This window comes from Micropterus dolomieu, linkage group LG09 (genome assembly GCF_021292245.1).
Source record: "Micropterus dolomieu isolate WLL.071019.BEF.003 ecotype Adirondacks linkage group LG09, ASM2129224v1, whole genome shotgun sequence".
NCBI classification, from domain to species: domain Eukaryota; kingdom Metazoa; phylum Chordata; class Actinopteri; order Centrarchiformes; family Centrarchidae; genus Micropterus; species Micropterus dolomieu.
In genome coordinates this window covers 29,195,922-29,223,809 of record NC_060158.1, presented here as the reverse complement: position 1 = coordinate 29,223,809, position 27,888 = coordinate 29,195,922, and the positions used below count along the sequence as shown (strand labels likewise).

The following is a 27,888-nucleotide window of genomic DNA, read 5'->3' as shown; positions in this document are numbered from 1 at the left end:
GAGTAAAGTGTCTGGAGGATGAAGAGGAGAGGGTTGTAAAAAGTCTAAGAAACGGTCATAGTGGTCTAAATAGTTCTCTCTACATGATTAGAAAACATAATAATGGAAATTATTGTGGAGAGGAAGAAACAGTGGAACATGTGTTATTGTATTGCCAGAAGTATGATTCAGAGAGAGAAGTTTTAAAGGATGCACCATGAGATTGGAGAGCAAGATATTAGTCATAAGCTAAACAAATCCTTGTTGTTTTTTTCCCCATTTCTTTCCTTTTTATGTATTTAATTATTTCTACTTTGTTTATTTGTTTTGTTAATATTTCTTTGTTTTGTAGACTAATTAGAGAGGATTTAGTGCACATGCCAGATCAGTGGGTGGCAGTAATGCAGCCGAAAGTTGTTTGCCACCGCCAATAAAATCAAAGGAAGAAGAAGAAGAAGGCTACCCGGCATGTGCATTATCCATCACGTCGGTTGGGCCGCATGAAATGTGTGTGGCTGATAACCCGCTGGATAAAAAAAGGACACCGTTTTAGCTACGTTGTTTTCATAAAGTTGTAGTTAAAGTAACAAAATGCCGAAGAAATCGAAAGACGCAGAGTGGGTGGACGATGACGTCTCCTCGGCAGCTGGTGAGATAACATTAATGTTTAGTGAGAAGCTAGCCAGTAGCGTTTTTCAGCTAACCAGATAAGGTACCAGTTATGCTAAACTTCTTTCTAACTGCTCACTGGCAACGGTGGATATCTTGTCACAAACTACTTAAACTCTTTCATGATTCTTTAGTATCTTCAGGTCAATTCGGATTGAAGACTATTCACCTAACGTTAAAGGCATTGAATCTCTGACCCCACGGTCAGCGGTTCTAATCATTACACGTCTTTTTGCCAACTTCAGCGAAAATCTCCGCACGTTCAGCTAGCTGTCCGTTCTGTGTGCGCTGAAAACAATCCTGTGTTTGTACTCACACTGGCTCTGTAAATGGGAAACAAAGTGTTCCAGGTATGATGTGTGTGTCAGTAACGTTAAATGACTTGCCCTCTGACCTTCAGCTTACTTTCTAGTTCGCCTAGACATGTTCTTGTTGTGGTGTTAGTTATAGCAGCAGGAGAGCTGTGATGAGCTGTGATGAGCTGTGCTGCTCTGGGACCGTCTCATCCTCCCTGCAGGTTAGCTTCATGTTAGCTTCACAGCAGCAGCTGGAGTGACAGTTTGCTAACCCACAACTTAGCACTGCTGTAAAGCCAGCCTCGGCTTTCAAACTGTCCCCACGTAGTTTTGCGCTAAGTTACGTATTAGACATTACGTTATGACCGTGTAAGAACTTATCTACACATGATTATTTCAATATGAATCAAAAAACATAAAAAACCTATTTAGGATATTTTAAGATTAATTATTATAATTAACGTTAATAGTAATAAAACGATCTACCGCCTGCCAACTGTATTTCAGACTAAATGGAGACTTTGAAAATAAAGGCTATCATTAAAATTATGCAACTAATTATTCAACACATTTCCAGAGACCAGTCTTACTTTTAAGGACCAAACTGACAGATGGTCATTGAGAAACTGTTTCCACAGACCTATTTCTGCTTGTATTTGTTGACTTTTCAAATTTGGTTGATTTGGTAATTAATCCTTTACACCGACAAAACTAACTAACATCTTATTCACCGTCGTAGTACCGTTTAACACCAGTGTAGGCGGTCAGAGTTTGTCAACCCTGGGTTAAGTCAGAGTAGGTTAAACTCCCTTCGTAGTACAGGACACAGGCCAGCTAGACATCAGATGCACAACACATAATGTCCTAGAGGATCCCAGTTGGATTCAGGTCTGAGGAACGTGAGTGCCACTTAATGGAATCAGTGCCTTCGTCAACCACAAATTCACACACTCTGGCCACATGAGGCCGGGCACTGTCCTGCATCCAGGGGGAACCCAGGGCCCACTGCACCAGCGTAAGGTCTGACAGTGACTTTGAGGATTTCATCTCGGTACCTAACAGCAGTCAGGGTACTGTTGGCTAGTACGTGGAGGTCTGTGCGGCCCTCCAAGGAAATGCCTCCCCAGACCATCACTGACACACCGCCAAAACTAGTCATGCTGGATGATTTTGCAGGCAGCTTAACGTTCACCACGGCTTCTCCAGACTCTTTCACATCTGTCACATGTGCTCAGTGTGAACCTGCTCTCATCTGTGAAGAGAACGGGGCACCAGTGGCAGACCTGCCAATTCTGGTGTTCTCTGGCAAATGCCAATTGAGCTGCACGGCGCTCGATTGTGACCACAGATCTGACTAGAGCACGTCAGGCCCTTATGCCACCCTCACCTGCATTTCTGTCACTTTCATTTGCACCAACACAGGATCCCAAACGCTTATGCTTCCTGAAATGGACAGATTGATATCCCTGAAGTTTAACAGACTTGATGTTAAACTGTGATGATTAACTGTTCCCTTATTTTTTTGGAAGTGTAGATTGTCCGATTGTGTGTCCTCTACTGGGGGGATGGAAAGATATTTTCCAAAAGATATTCCTTCATTTGGTGTTTTGATGATGTTGGTGTAAAGTGCAGACAATCTAAAGGTTTTCATTGACTGCAACAAGGGCTACAAGTCCTACACCGTTTATCTAAGGATGTCAGCATCCTCCAGTTAAAGCTGACAGTCAACACTTAACGTCATAGTCATTGATGGATTTCAAGTACAGTGCACTGGAGTACGTACGTGTCACTGTCTTGATAATATCTGACAGTGCTGTACAGACAGTTTCTCAGCTCACTAATGCCCACTGATGTTTTTGTGAAATTCAGCAGAAAAAACTGTGAAGAAAGGAAAGAAAGACAAAAAGGGGAAAAAGAGTGTGAGTACTTGTCTCATTTCTTTAGTTTCTAAGTATTAAAAATGTTTTGTCTCTGTGGTGCAATGTGTCTCATCGGATTTGTTTGAATATTTCTCTCCAGTTCTTTGAAGAACTCTCCACAGAAAGCAAAGCTGAAAAGGTGGATGAGGTGGCTGTGAAAGACACACAAGGAAAACAGGTAATCTTTCATTTGAAAGCAGGTCTGTAACTATCAGGATGACTGATGCACTGATTAAAAACAACTATGTGGACATTTGGCTGGCTAACGTAACGTTTTTGACTTGCAGCAGGGAAAGATCCAGTTCTGTGATCTCAAGTCTTTAGCAATAGTTTTTCTGGACAACTGTCAAATCAGAAGCCTTTCCCATAATTTTGGTTGTGTGTTCTGAACCAGGTCAACATTTCTGTATTATACATTGTTTATTCTAATATTTGGAGATATGGATCTTTGATTTCCATGAGCTGTAAGCTGTAATCATCAAGATTAAAATTTAAAAAAAGGCCTGAAGTATTTCACTTTTTATGTAATGAATCTAAAATATATAATTTTCACTTTTTGACTTAAATTACGGTTAAAGAGAAACTTTTTCACAATATTCTAATTTTCTGAGATGCACCTGTATGACGTTCAGCATGCCCCCAGTTTGGAGGTACAGAACGTTCTGCTGGGGTCGGGGACAGCAGCAAACGTATTTTAGCCACCAAAAAATTAAATAAAAAATGCAATATTTGTTTAAGTGTACGCTATACTTAGAATATTAAGTATTAATTAATATACTTAGACTGCCCGTTCTGACAGGTAACCGAAGCCCCTGTATCACTCTCTTCAAGGCCACCAGACTATTTTGACAAAAACTGTAATTTTACCCCACAGAACATGGGAGTTGCTCTTTCACCACTGCTTTGATCGTGTGAGTTTTGTGTTTTAAAGGCTTAGTTTGGATCTGAACTAACATGTTAATACCAAAGTCTCACAAGCAAACTAGCGAGTGAGGTAAAATGACAGTTTTTTGTCAAAGGAGTGTGGTGTCTGGAGAGTGATATGCTTGGTGGCTAAAATACATTTGCCTGATTCTCAAACCTCCAAACTTGGATCAGATTCTGTCTACTTTTGACATTTCATTTGAAACTGTTCTTTCCAGCCTCAGAAAAAGAAGAAAGACCGGCGGAAAGGAAAACGTGGAGATGCAGATGAGGATGCTGATGATGAAGATGTGATGCTGAAGCTGAAAAAGCTCTCTGTGCAAGCAAGTGATGAGGAAGATGAGCCAGGTCTGCTTAAGACTGAACCTTGCAATGAAATAATTCTCCCATTTGTACAGTCATTATTCAGTGTGCTTTCCTTTCCTTTCCACAGTCCCTGTCCCCAGCAAAGGAAAGAAGACTAAGGTTTGTCATTAGTCTACATTTTGCTTCACCTCTCTAGGGCTGGCACAACCATGAAATTGTAGTTGATAATTGCAATTAACGATTGTATTGTTGTATTCTTTATCTTTATCTTTATTCGCATCTTGCTCTGCTGTACATTGATTTATTAAAAATAGCTTGTTCTAAAACTATTGTGTATGACGATCTAATGTACAAAAAAGTGGTTTAAGACAGTTAATGTAGAAGGATGCTAATTTTAATTTTGGAAGTTACTATGCAACGGGGAAGCACAAGCCATGTTTCCATCCAAGAAGTTTTATTAATTAGAAAAGCTGGATGAAAACTTCCACAGTATCATTAAAAAGGTTTCACACTCGCTTGAGGTGTTTATTCCTTTAGTCTATAAAGAGTTAATGCAACAAATTATCGCTGAAAATGTGTCAAATATTACATGACAGATCAGCTGTTTGTCCAGTTACGCTGCACAACAATTCTAAACATAGTGACATTAAGCAGCAAAGGACTGTCTGTAAATGGTGTAATTAAGAGTGCCAGGAAAACCTCAAACGGTGGAAAATGACGTGGAAAGCCTGATGGAAACGTGGCTGTGGTTTGTTTCATGCTCTTCGCTTATACTTGCCTTCACTGTGGAATCTAACAATCGTGCACTCAGCTCAAATAAAGGTGATTAGGCCATCGTGTCATTGTGACGAGCCTACCTCCACCGTCCTGACTCTTCACATGCTGCATGCAGAGTAAAGCCTCTCTGGTGTCCCTCAGGGTGGAAACATTTTTGCTGCTCTCAGCCAGGGCCACAGTGATGAGGATGAGGATGCTGATTCAGATGAGGATAAACCAGAAACAAAGGTACAGTGCTGTATTTCACATGGCATCAAACGCAGCATTAATGCGTGGTGTTCACTGACCTCAACTCTGCATGTTAAAATGAAATTATTACCTTTTGGAGTTACTAACAGGCTGCAGTCACAGCTTTCTTTTAGCAGGGGGGATTAACAAGGTGTTTGTTGAAGGGAGACACAGCCATGTATTGATTAAATAATGCCATATAGAAGGTGCTCCACTGTAAATGTAAATAACTGAACAATATATACAGCTTCATTGGTTGATGTTGTATCCGGTCTCTGTTTGGTATGAAGTGGTTTCGCAGAGCTCTGGGTGCCCACAGACAGTGGAGGTATGAAACTCTGTGGCTCAATGCTGGTAAATGGCTCCGGATCAGAGCAGAATCCCGCTGAAATTCAACTCAAGCGATACCCGTCACATCTATTCTAATGCTGCGTTCCACTCTGCTCGGAACTGGGATATTTCCAAGTTGAAATATCCGACTTCCAACTTCAAAGCGTTCCAGGTGCATGGTGGTGCCTGACAGAAAATATGGCTGACCGTGACAAACTCTTTGTCAGGTGTACACCCACCATTGCCCTTGGTGTTAATTAAAATGATTTGGCATTTTTTACATTTTTACTGAATAACTCTTGTTCAGAGAATATGCCTTAGAGATTCTTTTGTATAACCAGCTACCTAGCAACATTTTTCAACATCAATTTACATGCAGAACAGGATTTACTATATGATAGTATTTATACTTTTAATTAAATACATGCAAATATGTTTTGTTGCCTTTTTAGGTTGTTTACCGTTTACAAAGTGTGCTTCCATGGGAGCTGCCATTGTCGTGTGACGTCATTCAGCTGCTATACGCGAAATCGGGGTACATAGTTTTTATTTTTCTCCGAGTTCACAAGTAGGAAATCCGACTTCAAGTGCTGTTCCATGGTACTTTTTCTAGTTGGAGGTCGGAAATTTCCAAGTTCCGAGTTGCCTGGAACGCAGAATGATGTCTTTGTATGTAATTACGCCATGTGAAAGAATCACTTTGCTTCCTGTGTGAACACACAGTACATCTGTCAGAATGATGGATCGCCTTGAGATTTTTCAATCATTGTTATTAAAATTCAATGCATGACGAAGGTTATTCAGGGAACTCTGATCGGGAGATGTTACCGCAGACGTGAATGACAATCTTACTGTACTAACTGTGTAAAGCTGAAAGAAGGTCAATGACGTCATAATAAATGTGCAGTATACATGGGATTTGTCTTAGTTTGAGCGGCCTGGATAACTTTTAATAGCAGTTAACAACAAATTACAGTTTGGCTCACGGGTCAGGTAGGACGGCCCCTTAGTTAGTCTGGAGCCCTGTAGCAGTAACGTTTCTGTAACAGCGGAGTGGATCTACATTAAAGTTCTGGGTATATCTGTACATGTCTGTGTGTCTTTAAAACAGGAGGTTGAGAAGGGCAAGAAAAAACATAAACCTAAGCCCAGGAAAGTGAAGGTGGGTGCTGGAAAATCTTTCTGTCCTATGTCATCGTCCTGCATGCTTCCCATCCACTCATTCATCCATGGACAAAACATGACAGGACAGATTGGTGTTACAGAGTTTACTTTTTCTGTGTGACTCTCATCTCCCTCTGCCTGACAGTTCACAGGTCTTTTCCATAACTGAATTGGTCTCTACACATTTTACAGATGCAACAAACTTTGCTCGGATTGATTTGTGCATGTGAAATTGGCAGGCTGCATCTGACGACGAGGAGGAGGAGGAGGAGGAGGAGGAGGAGGTAGAGAAGGATGATGGTGAAGAAAAAACTGCAAATAAGACCAAGAAGGTAGAAGTCAAGTCCAAGGTGGGTGCTGCTAAATAAACGAGTGAAACTGTGCAGATTAAACATGATTTTAACGCTGAATTGTCTGATTGTTAAACCAGCCCCAGAACAGTGATTTTCCAATCAGCTCAGGAACTACAACTAGGCCTCCACATGTTGAAGCGGTGTGTATCTGCTCTAAAAAGAATTTACCAAAGTACAAGAGTTAAAAGAAGAGATTAAATGGTGTTTATACCGTCTCATGTACAATGAGACGGTATAAACTATATTGACTATATACTATATTGGCCATATCTTCCAGCCATACGCAGCTCCAAGTTCTTCTTTTTTACCTCTTGCTGTTGAAAGTAGAATTTTTAAGGGCACATCAATCTGTTTTCACTAAAACTTATTGGATTGATCAGTGGACAAATCAGGGCCTGTATTTATCAAGTGACACATTTTGGTCCTACTTTTAGGAGTAGGAGTAAAAGTATTCTATAAACTTTCTACTACTCCTCCTGTATAGGGTGATGTTTAGGAGAACCCCAGAGAAGGCCTAACCTGTGAACAAGACAGTGGTCTGATGAGATGTTTAGAGAATACTTGAATTCATGAAAATATTGTTTTGATGAATCTGTGTTTGGCACTTTTTTGCAGCAGTAATAACAGCAATCGCTGAATTGAATATTTAGAGAGATACTAATATTGGAGCCATTACAGATGCGGGCCACAGTAGTTTCACAGTGGGTGTAATTGGACAGTGGAAGGGCAGATCCAGGGTTCTCCATAGACTGGTGTGCCACAGGCCACAGAGGCTTTGCAACATCATTGCTGCTGTCATTGTGCAAGATATCAGAGATGCACAGGAAGGGATTGAAACATGTTAATGGTGCTAACCAATTGCACGCACACACAGATCTCCTGTTTTTGAATTATTTGTATTTTAAGTAATCCCCTCTCTCACTTTTATGAAACAGCTATCACTTTATATAACTTATTTTACCTGCTAATTGAAATGATTATCTTTTCCCAGTCATGTTCTGAAATATAGGTATTGTAATGAACCTGTATGTTCTACAGATGTCTGTTTGAACTTTTCTATTCAATAAAGTAGGGAAAAAATTTCAGCATTCAAACAAATGCGCTCTGGCTTTGTGGTGGCTGTACAGCACAGCGTTCAGACTGCTATTTGAAGCAGCATTTTGAAACGCCTGCTGGAAATATGAAACTATATTAAAACATGGAACGGTTGATAAAGATGTAACCAGGGAAACATGCTGCCGTCCAGCCAATCAGACGGCTCTTCTCTCTGGACGTTTCGGCAGCATCTTCCCCCAAACTTTGGTACTTTTATCAAAAGTAGTTTCTTTGATACTAATGAGTGTCACAAAATTGCCTTGTCATTTATTACCAGATTTCTGTAGTAAATCTAATCAGCATCAGTGAGCCAATAAGCATGCAGCTTGCTTGTACCAAGATCTAATAATGCTGGTGATTGGCTGTCTGGTGTCACACGTCATAAAGGCTTGCAGAAAAGCACTGCCTTCTCCACCACTGATCCATAATTTCTGCATTTCAAAGTTTTCTATCGTCTAATACTCCAAGCCGCAACTACAGTAAATTATTATAATTTCTATTTTGTGGCTGTCACACTCTCTTCCATGAGTCAGTTTATGTATAAATTTGTGTGGGATTCCAAGGAGGGACTCTGAAACACTTGATAAGTACGGGCCCAGCGTTCTGTGTATGCATGCAGCGTTGTGACCGGTCAGTTTGTTCATTGTGAGTTTTGAAGTCGTACAGTTTGGCCTCGCAGAAAGGTTAAAACTTCAGCGTGAGTTAGCGCAACACACAAAATCTACAATGTTGCAAAGCTTTAAAAACCTCACTAATCTACAGCATGGCATATAAAAAGAAGTAAACATAGGCTTCCATTATTCCTCATTTATTTATTAAAGTTAATTTACTCGTACAACACAGCCTGAAATACTTTCAGTAAGAGAAGACGGTCAGTGAAAGTGTGGCTTTCTTTGACGCTTTCCTGGAAGAGCTAAAACATTTGATTTGTTTTCATTTTCGATGCAGAGTAAAATGTGTTGATCTAACCCTGGACACCTTTTTATTTTTATTATTTTTTTGTAATTGCATGCATTTTTAATGTCTGAGTTTTTAGCTGGGTTTAGAAAATAAAGGATTAGTTAAAAAAACAACTTGTTTTTAGTCACCAGAAAACGATGAGGACGAAAAGCCAAAGAAAGGGAAGAAAGAGCAACAAAAGGCAAGTAATAAGCACATCTGTTTTTGTTCTTTTATTTGGATCTGATTTTCAGCATCTTCCAGGTAACCGTTCTCTGATTTAACCCCATGTAGAAAGAAAAACCTGCTCAGCGACCACACAGCGAGGATGAGGAGGAGGACAGTGATGGTGGTGGCATGATGATGGTATGTCTGTCCACAAAGCTGTCCTCCACAAAGCTGTCCCCTTCTCTGGGTTGGGTCAGTGTGTTAATGTTTCCCTTTCTCTGGCTGGAACCACCAGAGTGCTGAGGACGTCATAGCAGAACAGGCCAAGCAGCAGGAAGATGATCCGCTGGCTAACCTTAGCAAAAAGGAGAAGAAGAAGAAAAAGAAACAGGTATTCACTATGTCTGCTGCTACGTTGGGATAATTATGTATCTTTATTTATTTTACATGTCAAAGTCATGAGAAGAGCTGTTCAGCCTGTGAAAACGTGTGATGAAGTTTCAGTTTATTTCATTTATATAGCAAACAAATATGCATGTAGACACATACAGGCATACACTGAATGTGCAAAACAGCTAGAAACACATTTTAAAACTTAAGCAACACGCCTTAAGATTCCTTAACATCAGCCGTTGTTGTTGTTGTTGTTATTTATTATTCTTATTGTCATTATGACTATAATTATCAGTTCCAGTATTCAAAAATATGCAACACTACTACTTTAACTGTTCGTATTTCTGTGTGGAAATGGCCAACTGAAACAATGAACTGATTAGTCAGTTGATAGAACTGACTAGTCTAAATTATAAAATGTTCTTTGGTTCCACCTTCTCCAGTGTGAGCTTTTGCTGCTTTTCTCTGCTGTGTATCACTGTACAATGAATGTCTTTGGCCATTATGCAACTGTGACAAGCATTTTTCACTATATTCTGACATTTTAGAGACCAAACGAATAATTGATTAATCCGAACAATAACAGATTAATCTTTAATAAAATTAATCTTTGGCTGGAGCCCTATAAAATCTAAATATCGCTTTCTTTTTTGATGTGGTAACAATGTGTTAGAAATGTATGTATGTAAATCTTGCCCACTCTTACTGGGACATGGGTATAATCCGTCTTCTGTAGATCAGGTTGAACTTTAAGTCTTAAGTTAAAGAAAATAACTCTGGTGATATGACAAGTGTTGTTTTGTGTCCTTCGGCTTCTCATTTCTCTGTGTTGGTGCGTCGTTACAGATGGAGTATGAGCGGCAGGTGGCCAGTGTTCGAGCTCAGAATGCTTTGGAGGGAGATTTCTCCATTTCCCAGGCTGAGATGTCCTCTAGACAGGCCATGCTGGAGAATGCCTCTGATATCAAGGTTACACTCTTATTACAATCTTCTCAATGAATGGCCTAAAATGTGCTTTAATTGCCTGTGTCTAAAAATCCTGTTCTCTTGAAATGTGAACCATAATGCTTAAGAAGCTTTTAAAAATGACAAACAAAGTTTGGGAAATGCATTCTCTGTTAATGAAGATCTCTTGTGTGTCCGTTAGCTGGAGAGGTTCAGTATATCTGCTCACGGCAAGGAGCTTTTCGTCAATGCTGACCTTTTGGTTGTGGCTGGAAGAAGATATGGTTTGGTTGGGCCAAATGGGTAAATATCGAGTTTATTTTCAGTTATTGGCTATGAATAGAGGCACAGAGACTTGTAATAACTGTGTATATTGTTTTGTTTTATTTTACATGTTACTATATTTCCCCCGTGACCCTGTACGCAGGATAAGTGGTTGATGATGGATGGATGTTACTATATTTTAAAATAGACCTACACTTAATTATATGTTGTGTGTGTCACATGAAGGAAATACAAATTTTGTTTTGTGATGCAGCCTTGTGCTGTATAACGCCAAATAAACAACCTTGTATGATTGGGTGTTGAACAGTTTAGGAATTAGTTAATCGATCACACTCTCGTCAGGACTTCCAGGTGGACAATGTGGGATGTAACGGAGACACTGTTTCTAAGTGACCTTAAACGTATCTTTGACGTTTCGTGTTCTCTTTCAACACCCCCTCACCGGCCATATTATTAGGTACACCTTGCTAGTACCGGGTTGGACCACTATTGCCTTCAAACCTGCCTTAATTCTTTGTGGCATACTTTCAACAAGGTGTTGGAAACGTTCCTCACAGACTTTGGTCCATGTTGACATGATAGCATCACGCAGTTGCTGCAGATTTGTCGGCTGCACATCCATGATGTGAATCTCCCGTTCCACCACATCCCAAAGGGGCTCTATTGGACTGAGATCTGGTGACTGGAGGCCACTGGAGTACAGTGAACTCATTGTCATGTTCAAGAAGCCAGTTTGAGATGACTTGAGCTTTGTGACATGGTGCATTATCCTGCTGGAAGCAGCCATCAGAAGATGGTACACTGTGGTCATCAAGGGGTGGACAAGGTCAGAAACAAGACTCAGGGAGGCTGTCGCATTTCAGCGATGCTCAGTTGGTACTGAGGGCCCAAAATGTGCCAAGAAAATATCCCCCACACCATTACACCACCAGCAGCAGCCTGAACTGTTGATACAAGGCAGGATGGATCCAAGCTTTCATGTTGTTTATGCCAAACTCTGACCCTACCATCTGAATGTCGCAGCTGAAATCGAGACTCATCAGACCAGGCAACATTTTTCTTCTATTGTCCAATTTTGGTGAGCCTGTGCGAATAGTAGCCTCAGTTTCCTGTTCTGAGCTGACAGGAGTGGCCCCCGGTGTGGTCTTCTGCTGCTGTAGCCCGTCTGCTTCAAGGTTTGACGTGCTGTGCGTTCAGAGATGGTGTTCTGCATACCTTGGTTGTAACGAGTGGTTATTTGAGTTACTTTTGCCTTTCCGTTTGTTATCTGGAACCAGTCTGCCCATTCTCCTCTGACATCAACGAAGCATTTTCTTCCACACAACTGCCGCTCACTGGATATTTTTTAGACCATCCTCTGTAAACCCTACAGATGGTTGTGCGTGAAAATCCCAGCAGATCAGCAGTTTCTGAAATACTCAGACTAGCATGTCTGGCACCAACAACCATGCCACGTTCAAAGTCACTTAAATCCCCTTTCTTCCCCATTCTGATGCTCACTTTGAACTTCACCAGGTTGTCTTGACCACATCTACATGCCTAAATGCATTGAGTTGCTGCTATGTGGCTGTTCAGCAATTTGTGTTAACAAGCAATTGAACCTAATAATGAATTGTACCTAATAAAGTGGCCGGTGAGTAATTAAAGCCATATCCACAATATATGTCATAGTAAGCTGTTATTAGCTGGTAATGGCCGCACTGTGTAACAACCCAAAAAAATGTTTTGTAACATATACTAGAGCCCAACTGATACAGGAATTTTAAGAACAATAACAATGTTGATATTTGAGCATTTTAAAATCCAAAATTCCAATATATCAGCCAATATTCTTTGTTATGTTTCTGAAGAGAAGAAAAAACAAACAGATATTATCCCTAGCATTTGTTATGTGTAGTTATGAGACCTCACCAAAGTAACATGACATACTACAGTTTAAAAATCAACTTTTTTTCATTGTTAGAAATAATACTGAACTTGTGTCGGCAACAGAGGAACTGCAGTCTGCCCTCTGGTGGAAAACCTGTGCAACCACAACACTCATAACATGATTGAGGGATCCGTTTCTCCTTTTTTAAATTGTCATTTATCAGTTGTACACTGATACCAATTTATCTGCAGTTAGCTCAGCACTACAATTTATGGTTTAGACTTCACTGTACACAGACAGACAGTTGGGTCCCTATTCCTCCACCAGATATTCCTTCATTTCTATACACCACCTTTATTTAATCAAATCACCTCATTGAGATCCAGATAGAGCCGAGTCCAGCAGAAAGACACACAGCCAGAGAGAACAACAAGACACAGCGCCAGAGACCGTCACTGACAGCACTACATAGATCTGAAGATAAGTTTATATCGTTTCGCCGGTGGTCCAAAATCTTCCAGCTGTGAAACTGGGTTGCGATGTGGTGACTGAGGCTGCTGCAGTTTATTCACATCATTTTCATCCTCTCCAAACGCTCCCCTGCTCTCTTAATAGTGCTGCTGCCCAAGCAGGAATAGCCCACTGCAGGTTTCATTGTGGTAGAAATTGATAACTGATTCAGTGTTCTCTTGTCATCATTCCATCTTTCAGCAAAGGAAAGACCACATTACTGAAACACATAGCCAACAGAGCGCTCAGTATTCCCCCCAACATTGATGTGCTGCTGTGTGAACAGGGTAAGGGACCTGTGCTCTCCATTGTTTCTCTATCCTGTGGTCTCCCGCTGACTGTGTCATGTACTTGTGTTCCTGTTAGAGGTGGTAGCTGATGACACGCCGGCGGTGCAGGCAGTGCTGAAGGCCGACACCCGCCGCCTGAAGCTTCTGGAGGAGGAGAAACGGCTCCAGACTCGTCTGGAGAGGGGAGAGGACTGTGTGGCTGAGAGGCTGGAGAAGGTGAGAGACCATATCCAGTACCAGGAACCTGTGTTTAGTTAGGGCCACTGTACCTCTGTGTCTCAGACATAAATGTCTTCATCCCAGAACCATCTCTTCAACGCTCCAGAACAAAATCTTGTCATTTACTGGCCAGATAGATTGAAAGGCAGCACGACCGAACATCTGTATGTGTGGGCGTAGGGGACACACACAAGTGGAGCAGAGGAGAAACAGGCGAAGTGAGGTAGTAGCAGCTGTGACCGCGGGAATCCACATCCATTATATCAACTGTACTTTGTCCAGGACAAGTGGGAACTTCAGATGCTTGCTAGTGTCATATGTTTTACTGTTACCTGCGGACTGTAGGGTTTGGTTTGGAGCTCTGCTTTGCCGTTAGAAACGGTCAACGGGGTGAAGTCATATTCTTTTTAACTTGCACAGATGTTGTCATGTAATATACTATATGGCAAATCTAGCCTTATAACAGGCAAGCAGGAACCACTTCTTCCTTCCTGATGAGGAAAGGAGTAATTGAGTATTCGATTGTTGGGTACACATTCGGTTTTCAGTGTTAGGATTCAAATATGGATATTTTCCTTTTTTTTCTTGGCACACCTGACCTCCCCTCACAGCAGTGAACGTAACTCTCCAGTTCACATTCACAAAAAGCGAATTTTGCATAATAATGTGGTGTTACTTTCTGCTCATCCTGTCTGCTTTCCCTGGACCCCCGCCCGGTTAATAAATTCCCGTGATCTGTTCTGGACCTGCTCAGTTCAGCCTCTCACCCTCTGGACTCTCAGCTATGGTTCCCTCTGCTCTGCACCACAGCCACCAACCCGGTTCTGCAGTATCTAGTCTTCCACTCTATCTTGCTCTTTCCCGGTTCAGTTTCCAATCACTTCAACACTGCAATAAATATTCCTCTTTTATCTCCTCCCTCTCTTAGTCCTGCACTTGGGAGCCTGGCCACAAGTTAAACACAACCTTTTCCACAACATGTAAATAAAGGAACAGAGCTCTCTCTCTCTTTCTCCCTGTCTACAAGTTGTGCTTGTCAGGTTTCTCCCTCACTCATGTCATTGCCAGACCTTTTTGGGCCTTCGTCCTTCTGTTGTTCTGCTTCAATCTATGAAATACATTGCTGTATTTTATGAAATTACTGCGTGCTCACAGCCGGCGAAATGCGACAGTATTTTATTTATTTTTTAACCTTTAAAGCCAGAATCGCACAGTTACACATTCACACCTGGACACCCAGCTTTACCTCCTGGTCACAAGCTCGCTTCTCTAACCTTTTGGCCACCACTGCCTCGCAGGAACAGTAGCTGTCTGCCGGCGCCGTCGAAGCTTCAAAGCTCAAAAAGTGACATTTGGGCCAGCCCCAGAACCTCGACATAGCTTCAAATATTCACACTGAAGCTTTGAATCCCCATCTGACCTGTCTCTGGTTCTGCTGCTCCTCAGGTCTATGAAGAGCTGAGGGCAATCGGAGCTGCAGCAGCTGAGGCCAAGGCCAGAAGGATCCTGGCTGGTTTGTCATTTACCCCTGAGATGCAGAACAGACCCACCAAAAGGTTCTCTGGTGGGTGGAGAATGAGAGTCTCCCTCGCCAGGTACACCATTACAAACTTCATGGATGGAACTGGTCCATCATTACCCTGTTAGATGTTCTTCACACACACTTACCTTCTGTCCCCACAGAGCTCTGTTCATGGAGCCCACTCTCCTGATGCTGGACGAACCCACCAACCACCTGGACCTGAACGCCGTCATCTGGCTCAATAAGTATGAGCAGCTTTTCAATCTAATGCTTTTCCTGGATCACAGCACTGTGTAGTTAATAAAGGTAGTTTATAATAATTAATTTAGCTAAGCAGCGTTACAGATGGTGACAAATTAAAGACAAAAAATTGTTTGTTAATAAGCTTTGTTACTTTTTTCACTGTGCTCCTAAATGGAAGAAGTGTAGGTGAATTTAGATTTGCATGTTCTCTAAGGAGAATGAAGTAGCTGTGTGTCTGTGCTGGTCCTGTAGAGACATTTGTGCGTTCTCTTTCCACTTTCAGCTACCTTCAAGGCTGGAAGAAGACTCTGCTCATAGTTTCCCACGACCAGAGTTTCCTTGACGATGTGTGTACAGATATCGTCCACTTAGACAACCAGAAGCTCTACTATTATAGAGGAAACTACTGTAAGTGTCCTTACAGATCGGGGATGTGTGTATTTGTTTTAAGATAACATGATTCTGAAATTAATACAATTCAATTATCTTTTTCCCTCCATTTGTTTTGTCGGTTTTTTTCTAGCTAAGAACCTTAATGCATCTGAAACTGAATCTGTAGAGGTACATGTCTGTGTTGAAATTCACTATTTGCCTATCAGTTTTGTTACATATTTTTTGTAGCTCTCACAGTTGGAATTAAACTTAATAATCAATGCTCTAAAATAGAAGAGCAGTTGGAAAATGGGAGGATTGAGATGAATTAGCCTCTTTACACCGGCTCCTAGTAAGCTTTCGAATAGATTTTAACCATCCATGGTTAAAAATGAGGAGGATCTGAGGAGGAAATCAGGTTGGCAGAATCAGTGATCTCCTTTAAGTCCCTTCTTAAAACCAGCTTTTATCAAAGTGTCTGCTGATTATACTTGAGTTTTACTTTTATTTCAACTGTCTTTTAATTTCCTAGAATGTTATTTTTTTTTTTTTTTTTTTTGCTTTTATCTGTTTTCTTTTAAAACCACATGGCTGTACTACTTGTGTTTTCTTGTGCTCTCTTTGTGAAGCAGTTGCTATTACGAGATGATGATGTAGGAAACTGGGATTGGGTTAGTTTATAGTTTTACTTACTGAGTGCTTTTTCTTTGCTTTGATTCAGTGACCTTCAAGAAGATGTACGTGCAGAAGCAGAAGGAACTGCAGAAACAGTACGACAAGCAGGAGAAGAAACTCAAAGAGCTGAAGGCAGGTGGCAAGTCCACCAAACAGGCTGTGAGTATGGCTGTCCCCCCAAGGACCAGTTTCATAAATCTGAAAGGTGACCCCTTTTTGAAATGAACCAGGATTTAAAGAGAAAACCAATTTCTTAACAGATTGGCCTACATGAATTAAAAACATGAATCAAAACACACCAGTTGAAGCTCCATCACTGGGGCAAGGTGAGTTGCTTCATGGAAGGATCACGAGTTCCTCACTCTCACAGTTGATGCTGTTGAAACAGGCCTATAAAGTCTTTAGCTAAGTAACAACTTAAACCTCTGACTCAAGCTAAGCTGTGGGGTATGCCACCCCTTGCCATTCCCATTTGACACAAATGCTGTATCCATCCATTCTGCCTCAGGTGGTTTTTGCAGCTGACACCGGTCTTTAAATGTCCCCCCTCAGGAGAAGCAAACTAAAGATGTCCTGACCAGGAAGCAACAGAAAGGCAAGAAGAAGGGAAGTCAGGAGGAGGAGAGCCAGGACGCAACAGAGCTTCTGAAGAGGCCTAAAGAGTACACCGTCAAGTTCACCTTCCCCAACCCACCTCCCCTCTCACCACCCATACTGGGACTTCACAGTAAGAACCCCTGCAGTGCTCAGGGCCAAACTGTACCGAACATGTCTCAGCAGTACAGGCTGCTGCTAACTTATCTAAACACAGATACACAGAAGGAGGCAGGTGAGGGCGGACTACATGTCATACCTTCAGTCAGGACAACAGTATCTGTCAATCAAATAAATGTCACAGAGGGGAGACGGCAAAGCTTAAAACATGTTCCTATCTTCCTTGGTTACTGTTACTATGACATTTTACTGATAGTAATTGCAGTTTCCGCTACTGGCTTTGAAATGCAGTTTTTACATTTAAAAAAAGGTGTGACAATTGACCTGGAGTGGGTGGACGGCTGCAAATGTGGGCTAATCCGTCCAGAGACCTTTTTGCATGTCATACCTCCTTCTTTTTTGTCAGCTGATCAAACAAATCCACAGCCTGTGGGTGTCGTCCACTAAAATCATATTAATGCCATCTGAGGAACAAAAAGCTGTAGTATACCAGAGTCACTGTTGCTTGTTTGATCGTGTCATAGTGTATTTGCTTAACACCAGCTGATGGAAACAAATAATTCGACTTAGAACGTTGCTTAAAGGTGGTCAACATTTTGACTCGGTGGTTTCTCCCCTATGCAGGTGTTGACTTTGGCTATGAGGGTCAGAAGCCACTTTTCAAAAATGTGGACTTTGGAATTGACATGGAGTCCAGGAGTAAGTATGCAGCTTCTCTTATGAATTTAGGGTAATGTGGAGAAAAAAAATTAAATGCTGACATTCATTTTTTCCTCCTTCATCTAGTTTGTATAGTTGGACCCAATGGTGTGGGGAAGAGTACCCTGCTGCTGCTGCTCACTGGGAAATTAACCCCGGTACGTGTGTTGATACACAAAATTTAAAATTGAACTAAATCATATGTTCTGCTGACTTAACTGGATGTTTGTTTTTTAGACCAAAGGTGAGATGAGGAAGAATCATCGCCTGGTGAGTAACTTACTGTTGATGTTTGACTCTTACATACTGACCAGCTGTGCACTGGGCTAGAAGCCTCTGGACACCATTATGTAGTTTGTCTGCAGTGACAAAGTTCTGATCTCACAAAACATAAATATTTACTGTGTTAGAAGTGTTTTCCATAATATTTTTAGCATTGTAATGTGTTAACATGACTCGGCATGACCCGAGAGTGGAGAGCTAAAGATGGCGGCTGCTGCTAGACTGTCAGGCCACAAGGTGTACTTGCCAGATGAAACTAGTATTCATGAAGCAAAGTCACAGTAATTCGCAATCTTTATGTATGCAGTGTGAAATTGTGTCTGCATCAACCTAATTTAGCATAACAATAAAACAATTTCATTATTTTTAATGAGCAAAACAATGGGGATTAGTAATTGGTCAACTGAACTGTCTCACTGAAGTCAATCCAGAAAGCCACAGCTAACATGGATGATGCATATTCACAGGGCAGTATCAGCAACTAGCATTCATTAGCTAATATCTGCCCAAACCGTCTCTAGATGTTATTGGAAAAAGTGTATGAATTTGTGTGAATAGGGGAGCGTGACATTGTAGTGTAAAGATCTTTCAGTGGTCAGAAGACTAGAACGTCGCTATGCAAGTACAGACTGTTTCCCATACCTGAGCAGGGCTGCCCGTGGTGCTCTGTTCTGTTCTTAATGGAAACGTGTTTGTCACCTTTACACTGTGAGCACGCGGTGAGACAGCAACACTGCTGAACTTGATTATTCTGGTAATGAGATATTGTTGTAGTGATTGGTCAGTTTACATGCAGACGAGTAACTTGGGTGTTTGGTGTGCATGCAGAAAGTGGGCTTCTTCAACCAGCAGTATGCTGATCAGTTGAACATGGAAGAGACCGCCACAGAGTACCTGATGAGGAACTTCAACCTTCCTTACCAAGATGGCAGGAAGTGCCTGGGACGTTTTGGCCTAGAGAGCCACGCCCACACCATTCAGATCTCCAAACTTTCCGGTATGAACATGAAGCATCAGACAGAGGGTATCAGCTGTCGGGAAGGAGACATTTTCTAACATTGTGTCTGGATTTCATCTCCAACAGGTGGTCAGAAGGCCAGAGTAGTGTTTGCTGAGCTATCCTGTCGTCAGCCTGATGTGCTGATCTTGGTAAGGGCCACGGAGCCTTTTATCCACACTGCAGATGAACCACCTGAAGGAATGCTGTGACTAAATGCTTATTTTTTTCTGATAGGATGAACCCACCAACAATTTGGACATCGAGTCAATCGATGCCTTATCAGAGGCCATCAATGAATACAAAGGAGGTAAGAAGAGTGGTTCAGTAAGAACTGGCCATCAGAAAGGATTCATTCACAACTAATGAGCTAAAAATCCAAGGATCATACCAGCACTTTTTTTATGAAGGCCATTGGTTGTTAACTCAAATTTACGCTGTTTCCAGCTGAATAGTTCACGGAGCACACATAGCAAAATATTAGGCTTAGCCGTGGCTCACCTTGAGTGCTTGTGTTTAACTGTATCCTGATGATACAATGTTTTCCCCACTCAATATCCACACTAATCATTTCCCAATCTGTCTACTTGCAGTGTTACAGTCCTGCCACCAGGTGTCACTATATACGTTGTGCCATCTGTAGCGACTATCCTGACAACAATAATTGTACAGTTTGGCTCTTTATGACAGTACTAACGTAGTTCCCCTTCTTGTCCAGCTGTGATCATTGTGAGTCACGATGCCCGGCTCATCACAGAGACTCAGTGCCAGCTGTGGGTAGTGGAGGACTGCACAGTCAACCAGATCAACGGAGACTTTGACGATTACAAGCAGGAGGTGCTGGAGGCTCTGGGAGAGACCATGGTCAACAAGGTCAACCCATGATTGCACAGGCACTGTCAGGACACGCTGCACCATCTGGACCGGCCATCATGTCTCACAAAGTAACAGATAATAAAAAGAAAATTGGATTTGTTGGAAAGTATCTAATTCCTTTCATCTTTTAATAGGTTGGAGACATATACTGGAGAGATTATCCTACCATGCATTCTATTAATATAGAGGGAGGTAAATGTCTTGAATCCATGACCTGTGGTCTAGATCTTAAGCTTAATAATAAAAGAAATCCATTTCTCATGTTTTATGGTGCAGTTTTTATTTTCATACCTGTAGCATATGAAAGCTGGAAACTCAATATCCAGTAGACATGTACATGTGTACAGCAAACCATAGAGCTACAGTGAGTGAATGGCAGAAACATCACAGCACAAGCAACAGGACGGCTTCTGTAGACTCCATCACTTTAAGTAAGCCTTGTATGTCTTTTTGACTTTAGCAACGTCATTCTCATCAGGCTGTATTTCTCCGTACCATTTATACCACATGTTTCCAGGGGTTAAGAACAGGGGAGGTGGTGTGGAGCCCACAGCGTCATGGGAATTTGAGTAGTCCTCTGCTGAAAATTCCACATACGGAATCTGAAAGGGGAGTAAACCTGAAAAAGGACACAGGGTGTTGTTACCTGGTGATACTTAGGTGGTTCTGTTGTGCAAAAAAAGACTGTGCATCTGATGAAGTTTTCCTATGTTTGGTGTGGAAAGACTAAACTCAGCCTGTAAAACCTGATCAGTGGTTTAACAGGTTTCACCACTGAATAGGGAAGGACTAAATTCTGGGGTCACATACAGACTACGCCTTATATTCTGATAAGTTCTCATGTCAGTGACAAAACATCTGATTCAAATGCAGTAGTACTCACATCCCTGTGATCCCAATGATAACTGGACCTCAGAGGGGCAGTTTATAGTAATAATAATAATCTTTGTTTGTAGAGCACTTTTCAAAAACAAGTTATAATGTGCTTTAACAAGTGAAGACAATAATACAAGATAAAAGCATGAAAACATTGAAAAGACTAAAATACACGTTTAAGATAAATATAAAATTGGTAAAATAGAATAAAATAAAAGGGATAAAATAAAGTCAAATAAGATCGGGAAAGGCTCTCCTATAAAAGTATGTTTTAAGAAGGGACTTAAGAGTTCACTGACTCAGCCGACCTGATTTCCTCGGGCAGGCTGTTCCAGAGCCTCGGGGCCCTGACAGCAAACGCTCTGTCCCCTTTAGTTTTCAGTCGAGACTCTGGAACAGACAGCAGACCTCTGCCCGAGGATCTCAAGGTACGTGCTGGTACATATGGGACTAAAAGGTCAGAAATATAACAAGGCGAGAGGCCATGAAGAGCTTTAAAAGTGATCAATAGAATTTTAAAGTCAATTCTAAAACATACTGGGAGCCAGTGTAATGAAGCTAAAATAGGAGTAATGTGGTCATATTTCTTTGTTCTGGTTAAAAGCCTGGCAGCTGAGTTCTGGACAGTCTGGAGTCGATCAATAGATTTTTGGGTTAAACAGGTGAAAAGGCTGCTGGGACCCGATGACCAGGATTTCTGTTTTGTCTGAGAAATTATTTGACATCCATTTTCCATTTAACTTCACAAAGGCAGTTAAGTGAACTCAGCATTCAAGTAAAGCGCTCCATATTTGATATTAAGTCGTGTTTTGTGTTGCATACCATGATTACGTGCTGCGTTGATTGCCTCATTTAGCTTCTTCTGCTGTTTCATACACACACCTGGAGACAGCAGAACCATCACAACATGATCAAAGACCTTTATATATCCTGACATAATCTGATGACATTTTGACTTACCAGTTCGAGTGGGATCATACACCGTTCCAGTGTGGGGACTGATGAACTGCTGCAACAGTTTAACATTCTACAGGAGAAGATACATTTGGGTTAGCGTAGCACTGGAGAGGAAATGAGGCAATCAGTTGCACGTTACAACGTCTCAATATAAAGCTGTGTTTGGAATATAAATAGAACGGTACGCCGATTCTAAATGTGAGTTTCTTGCCCTATTTTTATCATTTAATTACACAAACACACACATTTCCCTCTGTAATGTAGTGGAGTATTAAGCATATAGGGTTCAATGCTGTGACATGCTAAAAACAAGTTATATCTTACACTGAAAATATGTCTTGCTTTTTGACAAGCAGTTGCATTTTTAAAAAGGAACAATTAAAATAAACATATTGCATTACAATTATTTAATTTACTTACTAGTCTAGTCTAAAGTTAACAATGAATGCATCTATGGGTCCTGTGTGTGCATGTGTGTGTATTTCAGGCCTATGTGTGTAAATGAAAGACAATAACAGAGAAAACTCATTTTACACATACAATATTAAGATATGGTCAGAGTTTTAACGGGTGTCATTTTTACTGGTCCCATTTTCTTTCTCTGGAGAGCAGAGGAGATCCGGCCCTGCGGTGCATGATGGATACGCCACGGTCAGTTGGCTGACCGGTAGCTGTATCTGAATATGCATACACACACTGGTTTCCCCATGTATGGACCACGACCCAAAATGAAGACTGTCAGCGGACTGCTTGATAACTATAAGCAAATTACTTGAAACAGCATTTGTTTAGGATTATAGGCTTTTTGATCTATATAAGCGGCTGCTTGCTATGTTTATTTTACTGTAAACTGAAATATTTGTATATATGTTTATATACATTAACATTATGCAGTTAATGTTTGTAGCATGAAGGAGCTACAAGTTACATTTCATTGTGCAACCCTGTGTTGTAACATGACAAATGACCTTGAAGAAAATCCATAATTGTTTTCAATAGAGATACATGATAATTATCCATCCAATAAATGATCGGCCGATATTGGGCATGTTTTCATTTCATTATTCGAAAATGAAATTGTCATGCTCATGAAGTCATATTGCTGCGCCTGGATAGAGCCACTTCCTTCACTTCCTCCTACTTTTTTGTTTCAATGTACTACATCTTATGTCAGTCCATTTGATTTATTTTGAATTCTTATGCAAAATATTTTGATAGACTTCATGTTCTATGAAAGCCATACTTTATTAAAAAAAACAAGAGTCAGAACTGTCCTTTGTTGTTATTGTGTTAACAAAAGTGATGTCAGTTAGGTCAGAGTTATGGAATAAAATTATAAATCTTGCTGTAAATGACTTAGATGATCTAAGCCTTTCTTACCATCAGGTGTGTAAAAATTCTTTTTAATTTTCAAAAATGTGAAGAAATTTTCAGCAATCGGATCAGTTTGGTCATGAGAAATGGGCAATTACTGGATAAGCTATCGGATCGTTGGGGAAATCCATATCGTGCATCATTAGTTTTCAAGCAAAACTCGCAGGTTCCACCTTGACAAATGTTACTTTCTGTTCTATGTACACCTATACTTCTTTTCTATGAAAGTAAACTATTGATTTTGATTTTAGACCATTGGACAAAGCAAGACGTGGAGACACCAGCTTGGATTCTGGGAAATGATGCCATTTTTCAAAATGTTCTGCCACGTAATAGACTAAAATGTCAGTACAGAAACTTTAATCTTCTTACGTCCCTCTCTAACTTCAGGAAGATCTTGAAAACTGATCTCTTCTTAAAAAACTTCCAAACCCCTAACCTCTCACATGCACTTCCTGTGCTCTTCTTCTTCTACCTCCTTACAATTCACTAGATTGCACTACTTGCTCACGCTTATTAATTCCCCTAGGTATCTATCCCGTTGATGCCGTTTGAGTTTATAGCTCTTTCTAGTATCTATTGTTGCATGTAGGTCTCTCACTTTACTTGTGATGCTTTATGTTCCTCAAATGTTAGGCCCAATCTACACTACTCCGTATTTGTTTAAAAACTGAGTTTTTAAACAAATACGATCTCTCTCCACACCAGCATTTTAGCTGCGTATCAGAGCTGATCTCCGTCCATGCTAGAAAGACTGAAAACGCACATCTAGTGGCCGTTCACGTACACTGGACATGCTCGTGCCAGTGTAAACATGAAGCAGATGGGCTATTCTGTAGTTACAGAGGATCTGGCGAAAGAATAAAGTAATGCAGACGAAGAACCACACCAGATTTTCTTTTGCAAGGACCAAGAACGAGCTGGGTCTGTTGCTCAATGTAACTCGGGAGTTAAAAGCGTCTGTGGCGGCGGAAAACAGACTGGGAGTCGTCACAAAGTAAATACGGTGACATGCACAGTAGCAGTGTAGGCTCTAAGTGTTACTTGCCCAGTAAAAAATATTTTAATAAAAATACTGTTCAAAAACTCTTGTCAGTAGCATCTTGTTTCTACTTTGCGTGACTTATGAGACCCAATCAGAGAGCCAATCATGAGCATCTGCGTCATCGTTTCTAAAGTCCACCGTTTTTGTCCGTATTCACTAAAATGCCCTCCGGAGTTTCCAATTGAAAAATGGAGTCGGCAGCGTTTTCAAACTTCCCTCTTGTAGGTCTTCATTTTTGCCGTTTTAGTCTGGACAGGAGGTGCAAACGTAGCAAAAGGTCTCCGTTTTAAAAGGAAAACGCAGTAGTGTGGATGGTGCCTGAGTTGTTTTGATTACAAATGTCTGCAAAATGAGTAAATGTAATCTTGCACTGAAAAATGCCCCGCTCACTACATATCTCGGTCACACACTTTAATGACCGCATTTAAGGGTCTATCCAGAAGCATGACAAAAATTTTATTTTCTTCCTCGTCTTTATTTGCTCCTTTGTGAATGGAAATGCGTGGTCAGCTTAGAACAATAGAGCCACAGTCACAAGGCTGAATAAATCCTGTTTCAAACGTGGTGATGATGGCCCTACAATTGAGCATTTTGCATGGTCCTATCTAAGGCTAGGTCTCTTTAGTGGTCTGTGGTAAATTGTGAGGCCCTCTGCAGCAAGTTGCTCCATATTCAAATAATGCAGACAAATCAAGAATATATCTTTTTTGCAAAAAAATCACTTAACTTCTCAGAAACAGACCTCTATTGCTAGGAAAAAACACCTAAAATAACATACCCAAACTCCTCAACCATTAGGCCTAGATGCATAATTCTGGTCTCCTTTGATAGGTCAGAAGCTAAGGAGTATGAATCCAAATGAACCTATTTTTTTTGCTATTACTGAATAAATGATCAAATATATTTTCATCCTTGCCTGGTACAAAATCTGTATTTTAATAGCAATATCACCATCAAAACCATCATCCAACTGATTATAATGCAACTGAATCTTCTAATACACCTGGAATACAACTGTAAATTTGATGAAAAGAAATTAATATACAGTTATTACACAATTTTTCAAAAATATACCATGCGATTGTCCATGTTTTGGCCATTTTCACTGTTTATATGTTCACTGGTATTGGGAGTTTTCTTCAAAGCACTATTTCTGTCCATACAACCATGTTCCAAATAACATAAAGCTTCCAAAGTAAGTACAATTGTAAGTTAGGCTGTAAGTGGGCCCCATCTCTTCGTATTGAGCAGACAAATCGTTTGATATACCGAATGCCTGTGTGGCTACTATAGATCGGCGAGCAGACAATGATAAAGACGGTCTGTTCCATACAATTTCTCATTTGCATTTTGCGTGAAAATCAATCGTCCTCCCCCGTACCTGGCAGGTCCGTGCTTAACGGGTGAGTTTGCATAGTGCTTTGTTAGAATAAAAACATCCAGACTAATGTATAACAGAACACTACAATGCACTGTAACTCAAGGAATGTGTGTGTTTAATGTGAGACAATTAGAGTGAATGAGATGCTAACCCACCTGATGATGGATAATAACGTTTGGATCCCGACAAATTGGACAGGGGTTTCCACATATCTTGTCTCCTCGCTGCAGAAACACAAACAGTGTTAATGTTACTTTAAACGACCGATGTGATGCATGGAACTAAAGCTGGTTTCAAGTATAAATATTACAATGCAGGTCTTGCGGGTCTTCTGTGGGGGAATGCCTCCTTTGTGGTTCCTCCTGTAGCCTGCCCACACTGGATTGGTTCCATACCTCTCAATGTACTCTGTCATGGGAAATGAATATGCAGTAAAACCAAGAATCAGCGCTAAAGATGAGACTGGATTTTCCTTTACATACCTTCACTCTCCAGGTAATCCCAGGGTCTGTCCTTGTAGGCAGAGAGCGCCTCAGCAGCACGAGCAGCATCCTCATCCTGGAGTGACGCTGCTTTGCAGAAAAAGCGACTTGGAGGTACAAACAGAGAGAGACCCGGGCATGTTCTTACAGGTAGCCTCTGCAGACAGGACTGAATCCAAAAGAAAATCACCTCACCACTGACATCATCGTCACAACATGCCAAACATATTCATAACCATAATATATTACTAGTTACTTATTATTCCTTAAAAAAATATTACTTTACTTATTACTGGGTAATAAAAATGTTACTTGTTACCTTACAATATTTTTAGTAGTTTCCCACAGAATGAGCGAGAGGAGGTGCTGCACAAATATATGCTCCTCAATCAAATATGATTTTAAATATGCCAAATAAAAAAAGTAGAAAATCAATATGGGGCGGTCAGCGTTGATAATAATCCAAATTATAGGCTAATTATGGGAAACACTGGTTTCACTACCACCCCTTCCCCCCAAACAACGCCACTCTCTCCAGTCCAGCATCAGTGAAAGCTCTGCCGGAGATTCTTTCTGTAAGTTTCACGTTGCTGTGCTGCTTCAACAGATGCTTCAATAAATCAGATGTAGAAATGTTCGCGGTTGAAAGCTTTTTGCTGGTTTACACAAGACGACAATGTTCTTTATATCTTAGACTGTGACACAATCATGGCAGCAGCTACTTACAGCTGTAGAAAGAACGCCTCTTCTCCATTTTTCCTTTAGTTCTGGCTATCAGCTGACATGAACAACAAAGTCGGGTCCCGCTGAGCTGCAGCACACGTGGATTCACGTCAAGGATGTTGCGTTCAGTAACGAGTAACGCAGCGTTACTTGCCTTAGCAACTGTAATAATATTAACGTTACTGTTTTAGAAAAGTATTAGTTACACTACATAGTTACTGGGAAAAGTAATATTATTACAGTACAGCCCAACACTGTTCATAACGGACCATTATAGTGCCGCTAATGCTAACTGTTAGGGATGCATAAAGCCTATAACTACACTTATGAAATAAGGTCATTGATACCGTTACGTTAGCTAAATAACCCGTAAAAATAAAATACCGCTTTCACAGGCGACATTAATATACGACACTATTGTCAAATGAAGCCAAAGCCAAAAATCCACCTTACTGAGTCACATTACAATGTCCCGCGTTGTACCGACTGTGCATTATTACCGATACACTATCAAATTCTAATTACAAAAAGTTGACGAACAGCTACTCTCGGCTAACTAAGTTAGCTAACGTGGGGAATAGGAACCTAGCGTCGAGCGTTTTTTCTGACTTAAACATATGATAACGTTAAACCTCGTAAAAAATATCACACAGTCATCGTCATGGGTATATCACCAGCACAAATAGATGTAATACCTGATACTGTCGTAATGGATGTAAAATTGAAGGCGAAAGACGGCAAAAAGCCTTCACGATTCCTGGGATGGAGGCAGCCATTTTCCCCTCCTTGTTGTGTTGGGGGTTGTAGGTGAAAGGTCAAAGATCAAGCCATATTGTTGCTATGTCAAGCGTAAAAATGTAATATCACAACGGAATTACAAATATATCCTTTAAATTGTGTGTAAATCCAAATTCTGTAGTTTTTATTTTGGTCTGTTATAGATTGTTTAAATGCTACATTCTCTGTATGTAACGTTATATGCCTTGAGCTTGTGAGCATCACTGTCCTGAC

At 40.8% G+C, this 27,888-nt stretch overlaps 3 protein-coding genes across 4 annotated transcripts in view; 2 read left to right on the top strand and 1 right to left on the bottom strand.

The window, feature by feature from the left end:
• LOC123976309 (ankyrin repeat and MYND domain-containing protein 2-like) overlaps positions 1-27,888 on the top strand; it is an 817,726-nt gene that overhangs the window by 695,912 nt on the left and 93,926 nt on the right. The gene's annotated exons all lie outside the window — the stretch shown is intronic.
• abcf1 (ATP-binding cassette, sub-family F (GCN20), member 1) lies at positions 423-20,305 on the top strand. 2 transcript variants are annotated; one of them, XM_046058338.1, is made up of 27 exons: positions 423-628; positions 2,814-2,863; positions 2,964-3,041; positions 4,006-4,135; positions 4,221-4,252; positions 5,012-5,098; positions 6,540-6,590; positions 6,832-6,942; positions 9,125-9,181; positions 9,274-9,345; positions 9,443-9,538; positions 10,387-10,509; positions 10,688-10,788; positions 13,352-13,437; positions 13,517-13,656; positions 15,106-15,254; positions 15,343-15,426; positions 15,708-15,832; positions 16,518-16,630; positions 17,024-17,198; positions 17,810-17,884; positions 17,972-18,042; positions 18,122-18,154; positions 18,995-19,163; positions 19,251-19,315; positions 19,401-19,473; positions 19,882-20,305. In XM_046058338.1, exons 1-27 carry the CDS (start codon positions 571-573, stop codon positions 20,046-20,048), a joined length of 2,571 nt encoding a protein of 856 aa, XP_045914294.1. In that variant the 5' UTR covers positions 423-570; the 3' UTR covers positions 20,049-20,305. The 2 variants fall into 2 exon arrangements, with proteins under 2 accessions (XP_045914294.1, XP_045914295.1); XM_046058339.1 differs by lacking the exon at positions 6,540-6,590.
• mrps18b (mitochondrial ribosomal protein S18B) lies at positions 20,298-27,806 on the bottom strand. The gene is made up of 7 exons (XM_046058386.1): positions 27,573-27,806; positions 26,155-26,323; positions 25,983-26,080; positions 25,828-25,896; positions 21,876-21,942; positions 21,738-21,797; positions 20,298-20,658 (listed from the first exon to the last, which is right to left on the bottom strand). Exons 1-7 carry the CDS (start codon positions 27,651-27,653, stop codon positions 20,462-20,464), a joined length of 741 nt encoding a protein of 246 aa, XP_045914342.1. The 5' UTR covers positions 27,654-27,806; the 3' UTR covers positions 20,298-20,461.

Bases quoted from the DNA above. Each gene is read 5' to 3' on its own strand.
- mrps18b (XM_046058386.1), bottom strand. From the start codon at position 27,653: ATGGCTGCCTCCATCCCAGGAATCGTGAAGGCTTTTTGCCGTCTTTCG. The intron at 26,324-27,572 runs GTATTACATCTA...TTTTGGATTCAG, and splicing joins ATCCATTACGACAGTATCAG to TCCTGTCTGCAGAGGCTACC. The intron at 21,798-21,875 runs GTAAGTCAAAAT...TGCTGTCTCCAG, and splicing joins GTATGATCCCACTCGAACTG to GTGTGTGTATGAAACAGCAG.
- abcf1 (XM_046058338.1), top strand. From the start codon at position 571: ATGCCGAAGAAATCGAAAGACGCAGAGTGGGTGGACGATGACGTCTCC. The intron at 9,182-9,273 runs GCAAGTAATAAG...AACCCCATGTAG, and splicing joins GGAAGAAAGAGCAACAAAAG to AAAGAAAAACCTGCTCAGCG. The intron at 9,539-10,386 runs GTATTCACTATG...GCGTCGTTACAG, and splicing joins AGAAGAAGAAAAAGAAACAG to ATGGAGTATGAGCGGCAGGT.